Below are 14,121 nucleotides of genomic sequence, written 5' to 3'. Positions count from 1 at the left end.
CTTATTCTATTCCAGAATCTCATCCAGGATACCACTTAGGCTCCTCTTGGTTATGGTGGTTTCTCAGACTTCGATTTTTTTTTTTTTTTCAATGACTTTTACAGTTTGGCAAGTATTGTGTGGAATGTCCCTCAAATGGAATTTAGCTGGTGTCTTTCTCTTGAAGACACTGAGGTTATGCGGTTTAGAGAGGTAGATAAAAGAGGTGATATTCTTATCACACCATAGGGCGTGTACATGCTTTCAACAGGACTTACCGCTATTGCTGTTAACCTTGATCACCAGGCTTGTGACAGTGTTTGTCACGGTTTTCCATTATAAAGCTACTCTTTCTTTTATTCCTTCCTATTCTGGACTCTTTGGAAGAAAATCACTCTGAGCAGCCCATTTGTAAGGAGAAGGGTGTTGTGCTCAGCCAGTGAGGTTTCTCCAGAGAAAAGGAAACAATAGGGGGCGTGTGTGTATCTAGACTAGTGTTTGGGTGTTCGGTCAAACAATTGAGCACCCTAGCCTACCCAAGCTGACACAAGAAACTTGACCATACAGCCTTCTTTTTTTTTTTTTTTTTTAAGATTTTATTTTATTTATTTGACAGAGAGAGATCACAAGTAGACAGAGAGGCAGGCAGAGAGAGAGGAGAAAGCAGGCTCCCTTCTGAGCAGAGAGCCCGATGCGGAACTCGATCCCAGGACCCTGAGATCATGACCTGAGCTGAAGGCAGCGGCTTAACCCACTGAGCCACCCAGGCGCCCGACCATACAGCCTTCTTAAGGTTGGAGTACCTACATAAATTATGTGGAGTTCTTCGGCATAAGAGATTTGTCTGTTCTCCTCCACTCATTTATTCATATCAATACGGACTCGTGATATTTATTTTAGAATTGGGTTATAACCCAATGCTCCTGCTACTACTTCTACTGCTGCTATTTTGTCGCACAGATTATTCCAGCTTTGGCCATTGGCAGCTTTTTCAGTTGGCTTCTGTATCTCTCTTGCTAACCCTTACCATTGTGGTATTTTTTTGTTTGGTTGATTTTTTGAGTCCTTGCTTAATTTCTGGCAGTACAATATACTCCAGGCTCATTTGTATGTTCCTACCAAGACCTAGAATCAACCATTTCTCCAAGGAGCCCTGGTTCCTTTTGTTGTAGAATGGTATTAGAAAAGATCTGGGCTTGGGGCACCTGGGTGGCTCAATCAGTTGAGCACCTGCCTTCGGCTCAGGTCATGATCCCAGGGTCCTGGGATCGAGTCCCACATTGGGCTTGCTGCTCAGTGGGGAGCCTGCTTCTCCCTCTGCCTGCTGCCCTCCCGTTCATGTTCTCTTTCTTGCTTATCTCTCTTTCTCTCTCAAATAAATAAATACAATTCTTCAAAAAAGAAAAGAAAAAAAGAAAAGATCTGGGCATGAGGTGTGCTCCTTGCTACTAGGGTGTCATTGCTTCTAGTGCTTCTTAGCTAACAGAGCCAGGAAATGTATCTGTATATACTAACCCATGGTGTTTAACATAGCAATAGATAGCCCTGTATGTATCCATCTATATACATATTTTTAAGATTTTATTCATTTATTTGACAGACAGAAATCACAAGAAGGCAGAGAGGCAGGCAGAGAGAGAGAGGAAGCAGGCTCCCTGCCAAGCAGAGAGCCCAATGTGCTCCATCCCAGGACCCTGGGATTATGACCTGAGCTGAAGGCAGAGGCTTTAACCCACTGAGCCACCCAGGAGCCCCTGTTTGTAACCTTCTGAGAGTGAGAGACATAGCTCCCACCATGGGTCCTCCATGTGCTTAGTTGTTCAGTTCTGGAATACATGGATAGCAGTATCAGGATTGTTAACCCATAGCCTCGAGGAAAACCCCTTTATGAACTAGAGTACAGCACTTATGTTTGGTTCCTTTGCTTTTAATCTTTGATCTCTGCTCATTTCAAAGGTATTTAAGCCAGCACTTTCTTCTCCTACTCCCTGCATTGTGGTTATCTCATATGTTTGTAATACAGTTAGATTCTTTTGTCACAGTCTACACTCTCTCCTGGCATTCTCTCCCATCCTAGATGATTTTCTAGATTTGTATACATTGTTTCACCCTTTCTGCTACAAAGCACTATTGATTTTTATAAATGTACAGTGTCATGTATTTACCATTACAGTTGTACAGAATTTCACTGCCCTCAAAAATTCCCTGTACTTCACCTATTCAACCCTGTTCCCCCCTAAACCACTGGCAACCCCTGATCTGTTTACCATCTCCATAGTTGTGCCCTTTCCAAAATGTCATATAAATGGAATCATATAATATGTAGCCTTTTCTCATTGCCTCCTTTCACTTAGCAATATGTATTTGCAATTCATCCATGTTCTTACATGGCTTCATAGCTCATTCCTTTTCCTGAGCAGCTTTTAAAACGAAGCAGATGCATTGGCTCCGCTCCCAGAGATTCTGACTTAATTAGTCGGCTGAGGGGCTTAGGCACTGGTGTGAGAATGGAAATTGCTCCTCCTTTCCCTCCTCCCTATCTCTGTCATAAGCATATGTACACGCATGCATGCACGTGCACGTACACACACACACACCTCATCAGTTCAAGTCAATGTTGGCTGTGCCAAGAGATAGCTTGAAGCAGTGGGTTTTATATGTTTGGTAGATGGAGTTAAGATGACAGAGGATGATAAAAAGTTGAAGACTTCTGAGGTGGGATCAGGTGAGAAGTCTCTAGAAAGCTGGAGCTTAAAAACTTGTCTTATGAGGTTGAATCTCTTCTTCCTGGTCCACTGGAGGACAGAGAACATACAATTCTTCTCCTTGTCTCCTGTCCACAGACAAGCACAAGAAACTTTGGGAAATTTTTAGGGAATACGGCTTCTGGCCTTTGCTAGACGAAGTAGGAGTGGAAGTGTTCCCTTCTGTGCTCACCATAAACATTAGAAAAAAGGCAGTTGTCCCATAGATGATGCTTGGTAGAGAAATTCCCAAAGGTATTTTGTTCTAGCATTATACCACAAAAGTGGATTCCAGGCTATAGGAAAAGAGTATACAGAAATGGAGAAGGGCAGATGGGATGGGGATGAAGTCAAGGTCATGTCTACTTGGTCCTGCCGCATAAATGGAGAGAGAGAAGAATGGTCCTGAATTACACTCTTGCCATTCGCACTAGCTTTTCCACTTCATATCTGGTGTGTACCAAGAGAACGGTAGAGGACAGAAACAGGAATTCTTGAAACCACTGGGTCATACCTGGAGCCTCTGTAAGTTTTTTTTTTTTTTTTTTTTTTTTATTTGACAGAGATCACAAGTAGGCAGAGAGGCAGACAGATAGAGAGAGAGGGGGAAGCAGGCTCCCTGCAGAGCACAGAGCCCGATGTGGGGCTCGATCCCAGGACCCTGAGATCATGACCTTAGCCGAAGGCAGTGGCTTAACCCACTGAGCCACCCAGGCGCCCCTGTAAGTTTTTAAGAGATATGCACGTCTCAGACATAGATGAATGCTCCTAACATTTGAATCTGAAATCCATCTAACCAGAAAGTATGTCTATTTGGAGTTTTAAGAGAGTTTTTAAAAAAGCTATTAGGAAATATATATTTTTAATTCTAGAGAACAACATGCAGTCAGGATACATTTAGCTCAGTTTTTGTATGTTCTACTTCTTCTAATGCTGTGTAAAAACTGATCTTTATAAGGAGTAACCCTGAGGCACTGATGGATTCCAAAGTACTTTACGTGCATCAGATATGACTTTCTGTGTTAGGCAGATGGAAAGATTTTTGTTATTATTGAATTTTTACTAATCCTTTTCTTTTTTTTAGAGAGATGGGGGAGGGGCAGAGGGAGATGGAGATAGAGAATCTTAAGTGGGCTCCAAGGCCAGCAAAGAGTCCAATGTGGGACTTGATTTCATAACTCTGAGATCATGACCTGAGCTGAAATCAAGAGTTGGACGCTTACCAATGGAGCCGCCCAGGCATCCCTATTAATCCTTTGAGCTGGAGTATGCTACTTATTGTTGCTTCCAAATAATTATTTTACTTAAAAAGAGGGCTTTGGGGGTGCCTGACTGGCCCAGTCTGTACAGCAGGCGACTCTTGATCTCAGGGTTGTGAGTCTGAGCCCCACGTTGGGTGCAGAGATGACATAAACATAAATAAATAAATAAATAAATAAATAAATAAATAAATAGATGAGATGCCTTACTTCCAACCACTTTATATAAATAAGAAGTATATTTTCTAATCAATTAGCAAAGATAATTTTTGATGCAAGGAGATTCAGGGAACACTTGGCCTGGGAGAACCAAAAAAAGACCAACATGTTTCTGAAAACGGATGCAGATGTGTAAGATGAGACCATTTCTTCAAGTGGTTTCAGAGAATGAAAGCAACACTTACCCCTATTGTAGAAGCCATGTAATCTGAACAGATCTCTGCAAAGTCTCTCCCCATCACACCATAGTAGAGGCCATAGAACAAGGATACGATACCAAAATCCATGGAATCTCTGGCCTTGATTCTGTTGAAAACAACAGTGTACCCAAATAAGAACATGGCATTCGGGGGGCTTGGGAAGGGCTCCAGCTTAGAAGACACTTCCTGCCAGAGTATCTAACTGAAATTTGGGAGCTTTTTTTTTTTAATTGATTTTTCAAAATTCCTTCTTTCCTTCCTTCCTTCCCTCCCTTTTCTTTCTTTCTTCCTTTCTTTTCCTTTCCTTTCTTTTCTTCTCTTTTTCTTTCAGAATTTTAAATTCTCTAAATTCCCCTCGGATTTTATTACTCAGTGGCAAGTGGACAAAGTAATTCTTGAGAAGGTACTTCTAATGAGTGGTTCTCAGGCTGGGCTATGCAGAGAAAGGCCTGGGCGGCTTGTAAAACTGCCCCCTGCATCTGGGCCCCCCAGGCCAATGACATCTGACTCTCTGGGGGTGGGGCCTGTGCAGCAATATTTTTGGAACCTCTCCAGACCCCAGGTGATTCCAGGGGGCAGCTAACATAAAGAACCTCTTTAACTGAGCTGTGGTTCTCAGCCTGAAATATAGATTAGTGTCACCTGGGGGGAGGTTTAAGACTCTGGGGATCAGGAGCTGTAACGTATGTGGCCTGGGGTGGATCAGCCCAGCAGTGCTTTTTATAAGTTCCTCAGGCTTGCGAATCTCTGCTTTCAAATACTTTACTTAACGCATACTCCAGATAGATAGGATTATCCCCACTTTGCATTTGAAAAAATGGGGATATAGAAGAAATGATTTGCCTAACATGACAATTGGTCCCAGGGATCAAGCTCCAATTTTGAGACCCTTTGGTACTGTGCCACTGTTGCCACGTATTAGTCAGAAAAAAAAACCCAAGACGAAACTGTGCTAGTTGGATCACATTTCAAATATAATAGGATTCTCTAGGATAACCCCACCTCATTTTTAAAAAAAAGATTTTGTGTATTAGAGAAAGAAAGGGCACACAAGCAGGGGAGAGGCAGAGGCAGAGGGAGAAGCAGGCCCCCTGCTCAGCAGGGAGCCAGAATTCAGGCAGTGAGCCCAGGACCCTGAGATCATGAACTGAGCTGAAGGCAGCCGTTTAACCACCCAGGCACCTTACCCCCACCCCATTTTTAAGGGAAATATTTCTTTAAGAAATGAACAATTGGCCCCTAATTTAATTAGCTCCTAATTTAATGAATCTTAATCATTAGGTACTAAGGTCTTAATTGGAGATACTTACCTGAAAAGTAAATTGAATCCACACGTTGTAAACATGATAGCCAAATAACCCACAACACCAAATGCATAGCTGAGTTTGTAGATTATAAGAAACCATTTGTAGACCAATCTGTGAAGGTTAAAGTGGGGATAAATACAGAACATGATATAAAGTATTTTACCTTCCTCAAACATTTTTGTAAGTCAGTTTTTAATTTCTAGAATTCTATTTTTTATGTAATATATGTGAGTAGATTATATCAGCTAAACTCAATAATAATCTACAGTTTTAATACATCAACAAAGTGTATAAATAGTATGCACACACATATACAAATTCATTGTAACTTATCTATATTCTTCATGTAAGAGTGATCTTCAGGGATGGTTTCTCTGTCTGGGACGCTGCCTCCCCTTCTCTTTTTTGGCCCTAGGGTTTATCTTAGAGTGGCTTTGGCAGGAATAGCTTGGAAGTAAGCAGAAGAGGAACAGAGAAGTCAGGAGGAGGGAACCTCCTCTCTTGGGAGTTTCTCCCCACTCCTGTTCCTGCTGCCCTTCCACCCCTCCCCCATCCCCAGGGCAGATGTCATCAGTAGTGAGCTCAGCCTCATCCCAAGTCCTCTCCACTCACAGAGCCCCTCCCCTAGCCCTGGGATGGAATCAGAAGTGAGCCTCGGGCTGGTTTTCTCCTGCTCTGTGGATAGGTCCCAGTATGTACCCTGACCACTCTTAAAGCCTTTCCTTCTTCCCATGGGGTTGAAATGGAGAAGTGGGAGATGGGGATAGAGAGGAAGGGTATAGATGATCTGGCAGGGAGCCCCATACCCTGTTTGTTTCCCTTATCCCTGGCAGTAAAATCCCTTAGAAAAACTACAGAGGGGGCCACGTGGCTGCTTCGTGCCTGGTAGGATGTGGGAAGAGGTCAGGAGCCCAGATCCCCTGCGCAAGTACCACAGAGCAAGGTTGTGCGCACTGGAACAAGAAGAGGTGGTAGAAGGAGAAGGGGCAGCTGGGTGCTGTCCTTGGGTCCCAGATTAAAGAAGCAGGTGGCTGGACTGTTGCTCCCAAGTAGGAGGCCTTGTTTGCCTCTCAGCTTGTCCCTCTGGTTCTCAGAAGCCCCTGTTCCTGCCTTTAACAGTGCTCTTCACTGTTAGAATGAGCGGAGAATGAGTGGAGAATCACACTCCAGAGACTACCATGCCGTCTTACCTTCAGCCCCTGGAGCCCTGCCTCCAACTCTCTCACCTCCCCCAGCTTCCTCTCTGTTGGAGCCATTGCTCCCAATGCTTAAGTTCTATGATATTACTGATGCAGTGTTTTGAAGTTATTTTAAAAGATGTCCTGCTTCACTGACTTCTAGTCAGGAAGGACCTTCTGAAGCATGACGCTTTACATGGGGTTGGTGGGCTGGCTTGAGACACGAGTTGTCATTTACATAATTTCTTTTTATTTTTTTAAAATTATGTTATGTTAGTCACCATACAGCACGTCATTAGCTTTTGATGTACTGTTCAATGATTATCTGCATATAATACCCAGTGCTCATTACAACACGTGCCCTTCTTAATACTGATCACCCAGTTAGCTATCCCCCCACTCCCCTACCCTCTGAAACCCTCAGTTTGTTTCCTGGAGTCCATAGTCTCTCATGGTTCATCTCACCCACCACCGATTTCCCCCCCTTCAGTTTTCCCTTCCTTCCCCTAAGGTCCTCCATGCTATTCCTTATGTTCCACATATAAGTGAAACCATATGATAATTGTCTTTCTCTGCTTGACCTATTTCACTCAGCATAATTGCCTTCCGTTCCATCCATGTCGATGCAAATGGTGGGTATTCATCCTTTCTGATGGCTGAGGAATATTCCATTGTATATATGGACCACATCTTTATCCATCCATCTGTTGAAGGGCATCTCGGCACCCTCCACAGTTTGGCTGTTGTGGACATTGCTGTTGTGAACATTGGGGTGCATGTGGCCCTTCTTTTCACTACAGTTGTATCTTTGGGGTAAATACCCAGTAGTGAAATTGCTGGGTCGTATCATAGCTCTATTTGAAAGAAATTGAGGAAGATGAAAAAAGATGGAAAAGTATTCCATGCTCATGGATTGGAAGAATAAACACTGTTAAAATTTCTATCCTACCCAGAGAAATCTACACTTTGAATGCCATCCCTATTAAAATACCATTGGCATTTTTCAAGGAACTGGAACAAACAATCCTAAAATTTATATGGAACCAGAAAATAACCCGAATTGCCAAGGGAAGGTTGAAAAAGAAAAACAAAGCTGGGGGTAGCATGTTGCCTGACTTCAAGCTATATTTCAAAACTGTGATCACCAAGACAGTATGGTACATACTGTCTTGTACAAAAACAGACACATAGATCAATGGAACAGAATAGAGAGCCCAGAAATGGACCTTCAGCTCTGTGGGCAACTAAAATTTGACAAAGCAGGAGAGACTATCCAATGGAAAAAAGATAGTCCCTTCAATAGATGGTGTGGGAAAATCTGGACAGCCATATATAGAAGAATGAAACTCGACCATTCTCTTACACCACACACAAAGATAAACTCAAAATGATGAAAGACCTCAATGTGAGACAGGAATACATCAAAATCCTGGAAGAGAACATAGGTGGTAACCTCTTTGACATCAGCCACAGCAAACTCTTTCAAGATACGTCTCCAAAGGCAAGGGAAACAAAAGCAAAAATGACCTTTTGGGACTTCATCAAGATAAAAAGTTTCTTTACAGCAAAGGAGACAGTCAACAAAACTAAGACGCAACCTACAGAATGAGATAAGATTTTTGCAAATGACATTACAGATAAAGGGCTAGTATCCAAGTTCTATAAAGAACTCCTCAAACTCAACAGTCAAGAAACAAATAATCAAGTAAAAAAATGGTCAGAAGACATGAACAGACACTTCTCCAGAGAAGACAAACAAATGGCTAACCGACACATGAAAAAGTACTCAACCTCGCTAGCCATCAGGGAAATACAAATCAAAACCAAAATGAGATACCACCTTCCACTAGTTAGAATAGCAAAAATTAACAAAACAGGGAACAACAAATGTTGGAGAGGATTGCTGTTGGAGTAGATGAAATATTGGAGTGGAGAAAGGGGAACCCTCTTACACTGTTGGTAGCACATGCCACTCTGGAAAACAGTGCGGAGTTTCCTCAAGTAGTTAAAAATAGTGCTCCCATTTACATCATTTCAGAGATGAAGGGCCGGGCTATGTGGGCCACGCCTCCTCCTGCAGCTTTAATCCGCCCATGGGGGTGGTCGCCCGTGGGGAATTCCATGGAGCCCGAAACTCTAACAGGACTGCACAGGGTGGGTCAAGTTGCTCTGAGCCTTTGTCATCTCTAAAACGGTCAGCGAGGGCTTTGAGGGGGGTCTTTCTGCCAAAGTGACTCCTTGGTCTTTTGATCCGTTTGATTTGCTAGTACCTAGCAGTTTTGATCACTGCTCAGGGCAGTCCGGTGGAGGCTAAAGTCTGGTGTTGCTAAAAGGGGTGATGGTGGGGAGAGCGGCCAGTTCTGAGAGGGCCTCCCTGTCTGCCCTCACAGCACCTGCCAGCACCAGAGTGGGGGTCCTAGAACTCCAGGTATACTCCAACTCGATGTACTTGAGATGGGCCCCTCAAGGTTGTGCCAGCACCACAGGTGTTCCTGACTCTTTAAACTTTGGGGTTTCTCTGCTAAGTGATTTGTTGACGTCCTGAAGGGACAGCATGCTGGTGGGAGGAGGGGTTTTGCATGCTGCTTGTCCTTGGTATGATTCTGGGCTCTCTTTCCCCGTCACTGCCTGTGGGACTCTGGCCATCTTACTCTGGCATTTCTTCCTGGGAGTGCCCCATTTATAAAGTGGGGGTGACCACACTCGCTCCTGTGGTAGTCTTGAAGATTATGTGGGACAATGTTCAGAAGCCTTGGCACATTCAATACTCAATATGTCATATAATTATTACAGATGTGTTAGATTTTTCCAAATCCCCCACCCCCAATTCTTCCTGCTTATTGGGGATACATGTTTCTAGAGCGCTAGAGTCCAGAACTCCCTTGTTACTTAGATTACAACTGGAAGACAGAGAAACCAGAGTAGGACTCATGCAGCCTCCACAAAGACAGATGTGGCCACGCCTGGCTCTGTTGGCCCGTTTGTGGCCTGTTTTTGAGACTGAACTCTACTGCAGTAGAGAGGAAACTCCCCTTCCTTTCTCTTACTCTGACCCACCGGTCAGGGCTTGGTATATTCTGGGGGAGGAACAGCTGGTTCTAAATGGTGTTGGGGCAGGGGACCCCTCCCCTTGGGTTTGCCTTTGCACCTTGCTGATTTGCTCTGACCAGTTTTCCCAGTCTGTAATGAAATCCTGTTTCCAAATGGAATATGGCTAAGAAGTGATTTACCTATGACATGATGATTAAACAAAGATCCATAAAGATCTTTAGGGCCTCCTACCTCTCAAAAACAGGAACTTCTTTTTCTAGGCTGCTTTTCTAGGAGTTAATGGGATCCTAATTAGCCTCTCCCATTGTCCTCTCTTCAAATGGTGGCTAGGTCTTTCCTTAAATGGTAGTGAGGCCTTGTTGGCTGTCAGGCTCTGTCTGCCAGGGCTCTGAGTATGGAGGCAGGAGAAGCTGAAATGGGTATGTGGTGGGCGCAGATCCCTGGCCATCTGAGACAGATGAGGCATGGAGTATAACGAGGTAGCATTTGCATATTCTTTGTCATGAAGTTCCTCTGCAATGAACGAGCTAACGTGCACAGAAATACTGTGTCTAACTATGTTGATTCATTCTATACTGGAGAAGTGAACTAGTCTCACTGAAATACAATACAGATTATATCCCGGGAATGGAAACAAGTACATTTTGGTTCATCCAAAATTTGGATCACTTTCACAAGTCTTAAATAACTGGCAATATTTTTTTAAGGAGAAATTGTGCCATATGTCCATGTGCTGATGGGCAAGTCAGGCCATGCAAAGGCTGTCGCAAACCCCAAACTCCCCAGTTTGGGAGGTCTCCTAACACCACCCCAAAGCTCTTCCCAAAGTGGGATTAAGTTAAACATCAACCTGAATTTACTTATTTGAATGTCAATCTTTTTAAAAAATTACTTATTTTTTAAAGCAGTCTGTGCATCCAAACGTAGGGCTTGAACTCATGACCCTGAGATCAAGAGTCCCATGCTCTTCTGGTTGAGCCAGCCAAGAGGCCCTCAAAGATTCATCTTTGTCATTACATTTATTTATCTGATTTTTCTCACCGCATATTTTTTCTTCTCCAAAGTAGAAGGAAAAGTTGGTATTCATCTCTCCCACTTTTTTAGAGGATTAAGAACAAACATCTGAATGCCTAACAATCATAAGAACATTCCACAGGAGCTGAGGATTTATTCTTCAACAAAGATCAAAATTTGACATTGTCTTATTACACATTTTTTCCTTATCCCATTTCAATTTTATCTAGACTCAGATTCAGATTTTATCTAGAGAACAAAGAGAGCGAAAGCAAACTTGGGGGCGCATTATGAGGTTAAAAGCACTTTCGAAAGATTTGCAGATGATATGATGGGAATTATAGAAATGTCAAGATGTTGGCCATGGTAATTAAGATGATCATTGGAATATGAAAGTCTCATTTGTTATGAGAGGAGTAAGTTGTCCATTGCTTATGATTTGTCTGACATAAAATACATACATAGTTGTTAGAAATGCCAACATCGAACTCTTGTTCTATTATAAAATATGTGTAACCCAACTTACAATGGAGTCAAACAAAATGCTGAGCTAAAAATAAAGATGAAAATGGTGCTCTAGAAAGTTTAAACTTTCACTTTTCTTTCTTCTGGCTTTCATCTGAAGCAATAAATGTTATAGGTATGTCCAAATCGCCATTAAATAATGAACATGTACAGCAGTACAGCTAATCTGTAAATAGTTTGGTTACTGAAGGCAAAAGAAGTGTAATGCTTTCCTTCCCCATCCAGGAAAAAATGGAATTAAAGCATACTTCTTAGTGGTTACAGTAAGGAGGACGTCAGGGAAGGAACGAAGGGAATACATACCGTGGTGTTCTCCCCGAGAGGGGTTTTCGGGTAGCTCTGAAGAGGATGTAACTGGTAATAACCGAGAACATTCCCCACAGAGACAGAAACCGCCACCAGTAGAGTTTTATCGTGAAGTAGAGAGGGACAACCCACATCTGCAACAGTGTCACCAGCTGTCAGAAAAATGAACAGAAAGTCTCTTTCAATGACTGAAGACCCAGAATGACAAGTCCACTAGTAAATGATTCAGAAGGTACTCTGGGGGGAACCACCTCTACCACCCTGTCTGTAACATGCAACTGGCTCACCATCTAGCTGTAAGCTCTTCTGTACATGCAAAGTTTTGAGGGACTTGGTTTGGTTATCTGAAAATTCAAATGGGAAAGAACCCCAAATAATCATTTTCTTTTACGTCTTTTTGCCTGGGTATTTCAGACAAAAGCAACTTTGGGCTTCAAAAGCTACATGAGTTTGGACAAATGAGCCTCACTTGTGTTGTAAAATTGGGGGTAATAATGCCTGTCCTGTTTGCCTGTGCTGACTGAGGGAGGCTCAGACCATCACAGATAGGAAAGTGTTCTGGAAACAGTATGTAATAACATGGAGCCAAACGACTGTTTTTCCTATCACGAGCACATGTACAAATGCACAGTGATGGCAAAGGAGGAAGTGACATCACAGCAGCTCCTGGGACCGCTTTTGTCTGCTGCCCCAGTGCATTGTGTAGGGTTAACCTTTGTGTCCCATCTGTGGTATCCCCTCATCCCCTGACTATTCGAAATGAAGCCCATCGTTTTGCTTCTTGCTTTGCCTTTTTAGGTACTGGTGGCTTTTCCAGGCAAGCCAAGATGTGAAGCAAACTCTTTCCTGTTCATCTGTGTGTAACTCCGTGTGGCCTATACCACTGACCCGAGTGCGAGTGACCTTAGAGGGTTAAGTTGCCTGGCCCCAATCCCATATGGCAGAAGCAGGAGAGACTGAGCTGCTGGCTTGTGGGTCAGCTTGATACCATTACCACACTGACAGGCGCATTCTTTAGATCAGGCCCGATACCAGCTATCACCTCTCCTGGGAAAAGCAGACAGGCTTAAACAACAGCCATAACCTCTGATCTTTTATGTTTGATCACATGCACACTAACCACCTATGATCTGCTCAGCACCAATGTAAGAGGGGGATGGCAAAGACAGTTTGTCTCAGGTGAGGACGTTCATTGGTGGGCACCAGGCAATGTTCTGCTGAGGTGAATTCTAAACCCGGGGCTTTAATTTTCCATCCTACCTTGGATGGAAACCATACCTTGAGTATGGTTATAATGAATCCATGAGTTAGCAGCTTTATTTAGGAAATCAAGATGAATATCTAAATAGGACAGACAGGCTTTGCTTAAGGAAGTAGAGTACTGGGACACCTGGGTGGCTCAGTCGGTTAAGTGTCTGCCTTCTGCTCAGGTCATGATCCCAGGGTCCTAGGATCGAGTCCCACATTGGGCTCCTAGCTCAGAGGGGAGTCTGCTTCTTCCTCTCCCTCTGCTTGCCACTCTGCCTGCTTGTGCTCTCTTTCTATCTGTCAAATAAATAAATAAAATCTTAAAAAAAAAAAAGGAAGTGGAATACTGTTCCTGAGGGCCAGATATGCTAAGTATACTTAGTAAGTATACTAAGTAAGACTAAGTAAGACTCGCTATACTTTAGCACTCAGCAGTAGCCAACGTGACCCTCTGCTATTGATAGTAAACGTGGGAGGTGCCCTTAAAGAAAATCACACGAGTATTTGGGTCATTTACTTCCTACAGCTGATTTTGGAGATAGTTATCTATGATAAATGACATGTTTTCTGGCTTTTTTAGTTTATTACTTCTGATATTGAAAAAGGAAATGGACATGATTTCCGTCTTTCAAAATCTGATCATCTACCTTTTGCATTTTTCATCTTTCTGTCTTAACAGTTCGATTTGTCTTGAGCTCTGGGTGTTATATGTAGGTGATGAATCACTGAATTCTATATTGGAAACCAATATTTCACTGTATGTTAACTAACTAGAATTTAAAAATTTGAAAAAAAACCAATTTGATCATTTTTACATTTCCCCCATAAAATGCTGAGTTTTTAAAGAATAATGACTCAGTTCATTTTAATTCAGCAAAACTACCATACCTCTATATTTTATACTTTGCCTCATAAGCCAGAATAGGTTAGACTAATCCATTTCCTCAAGTCCATGGAATTATTATCATCTATAATACTTTGGAGTAATGATTGGGTTATATTTTTATAATACCAGTTCTCCTTGTGAATCAACCCATTTCTAGAAGATCTCAAATTTCTCTTACTCGATGCCTGGGTTTAATTAGCAGTGA

At 42.7% G+C, this 14,121-nt stretch overlaps 1 protein-coding gene across 2 annotated transcripts in view; it reads right to left on the bottom strand.

The window, feature by feature from the left end:
- Positions 1-14,121, bottom strand: part of RNF175 (ring finger protein 175) — a 43,765-nt gene that overhangs the window by 7,679 nt on the left and 21,965 nt on the right. For both annotated transcript variants that reach the window (XM_047717853.1, XM_047717854.1), the window contains exons 4-6: positions 11,780-11,934; positions 5,712-5,819; positions 4,387-4,507 (exon numbers count right to left, since the gene is read on the bottom strand). In XM_047717853.1, the coding sequence (XP_047573809.1) occupies positions 4,387-4,507; positions 5,712-5,819; positions 11,780-11,934 (384 nt within the window). The remainder of the gene's footprint in view (positions 1-4,386; positions 4,508-5,711; positions 5,820-11,779; positions 11,935-14,121) is intronic.

This window comes from Lutra lutra, chromosome 2 (assembly GCF_902655055.1).
Source record: "Lutra lutra chromosome 2, mLutLut1.2, whole genome shotgun sequence".
NCBI lineage: Eukaryota > Metazoa > Chordata > Mammalia > Carnivora > Mustelidae > Lutra > Lutra lutra.
This window is presented reverse-complemented; position numbering and strand designations above follow the sequence as displayed.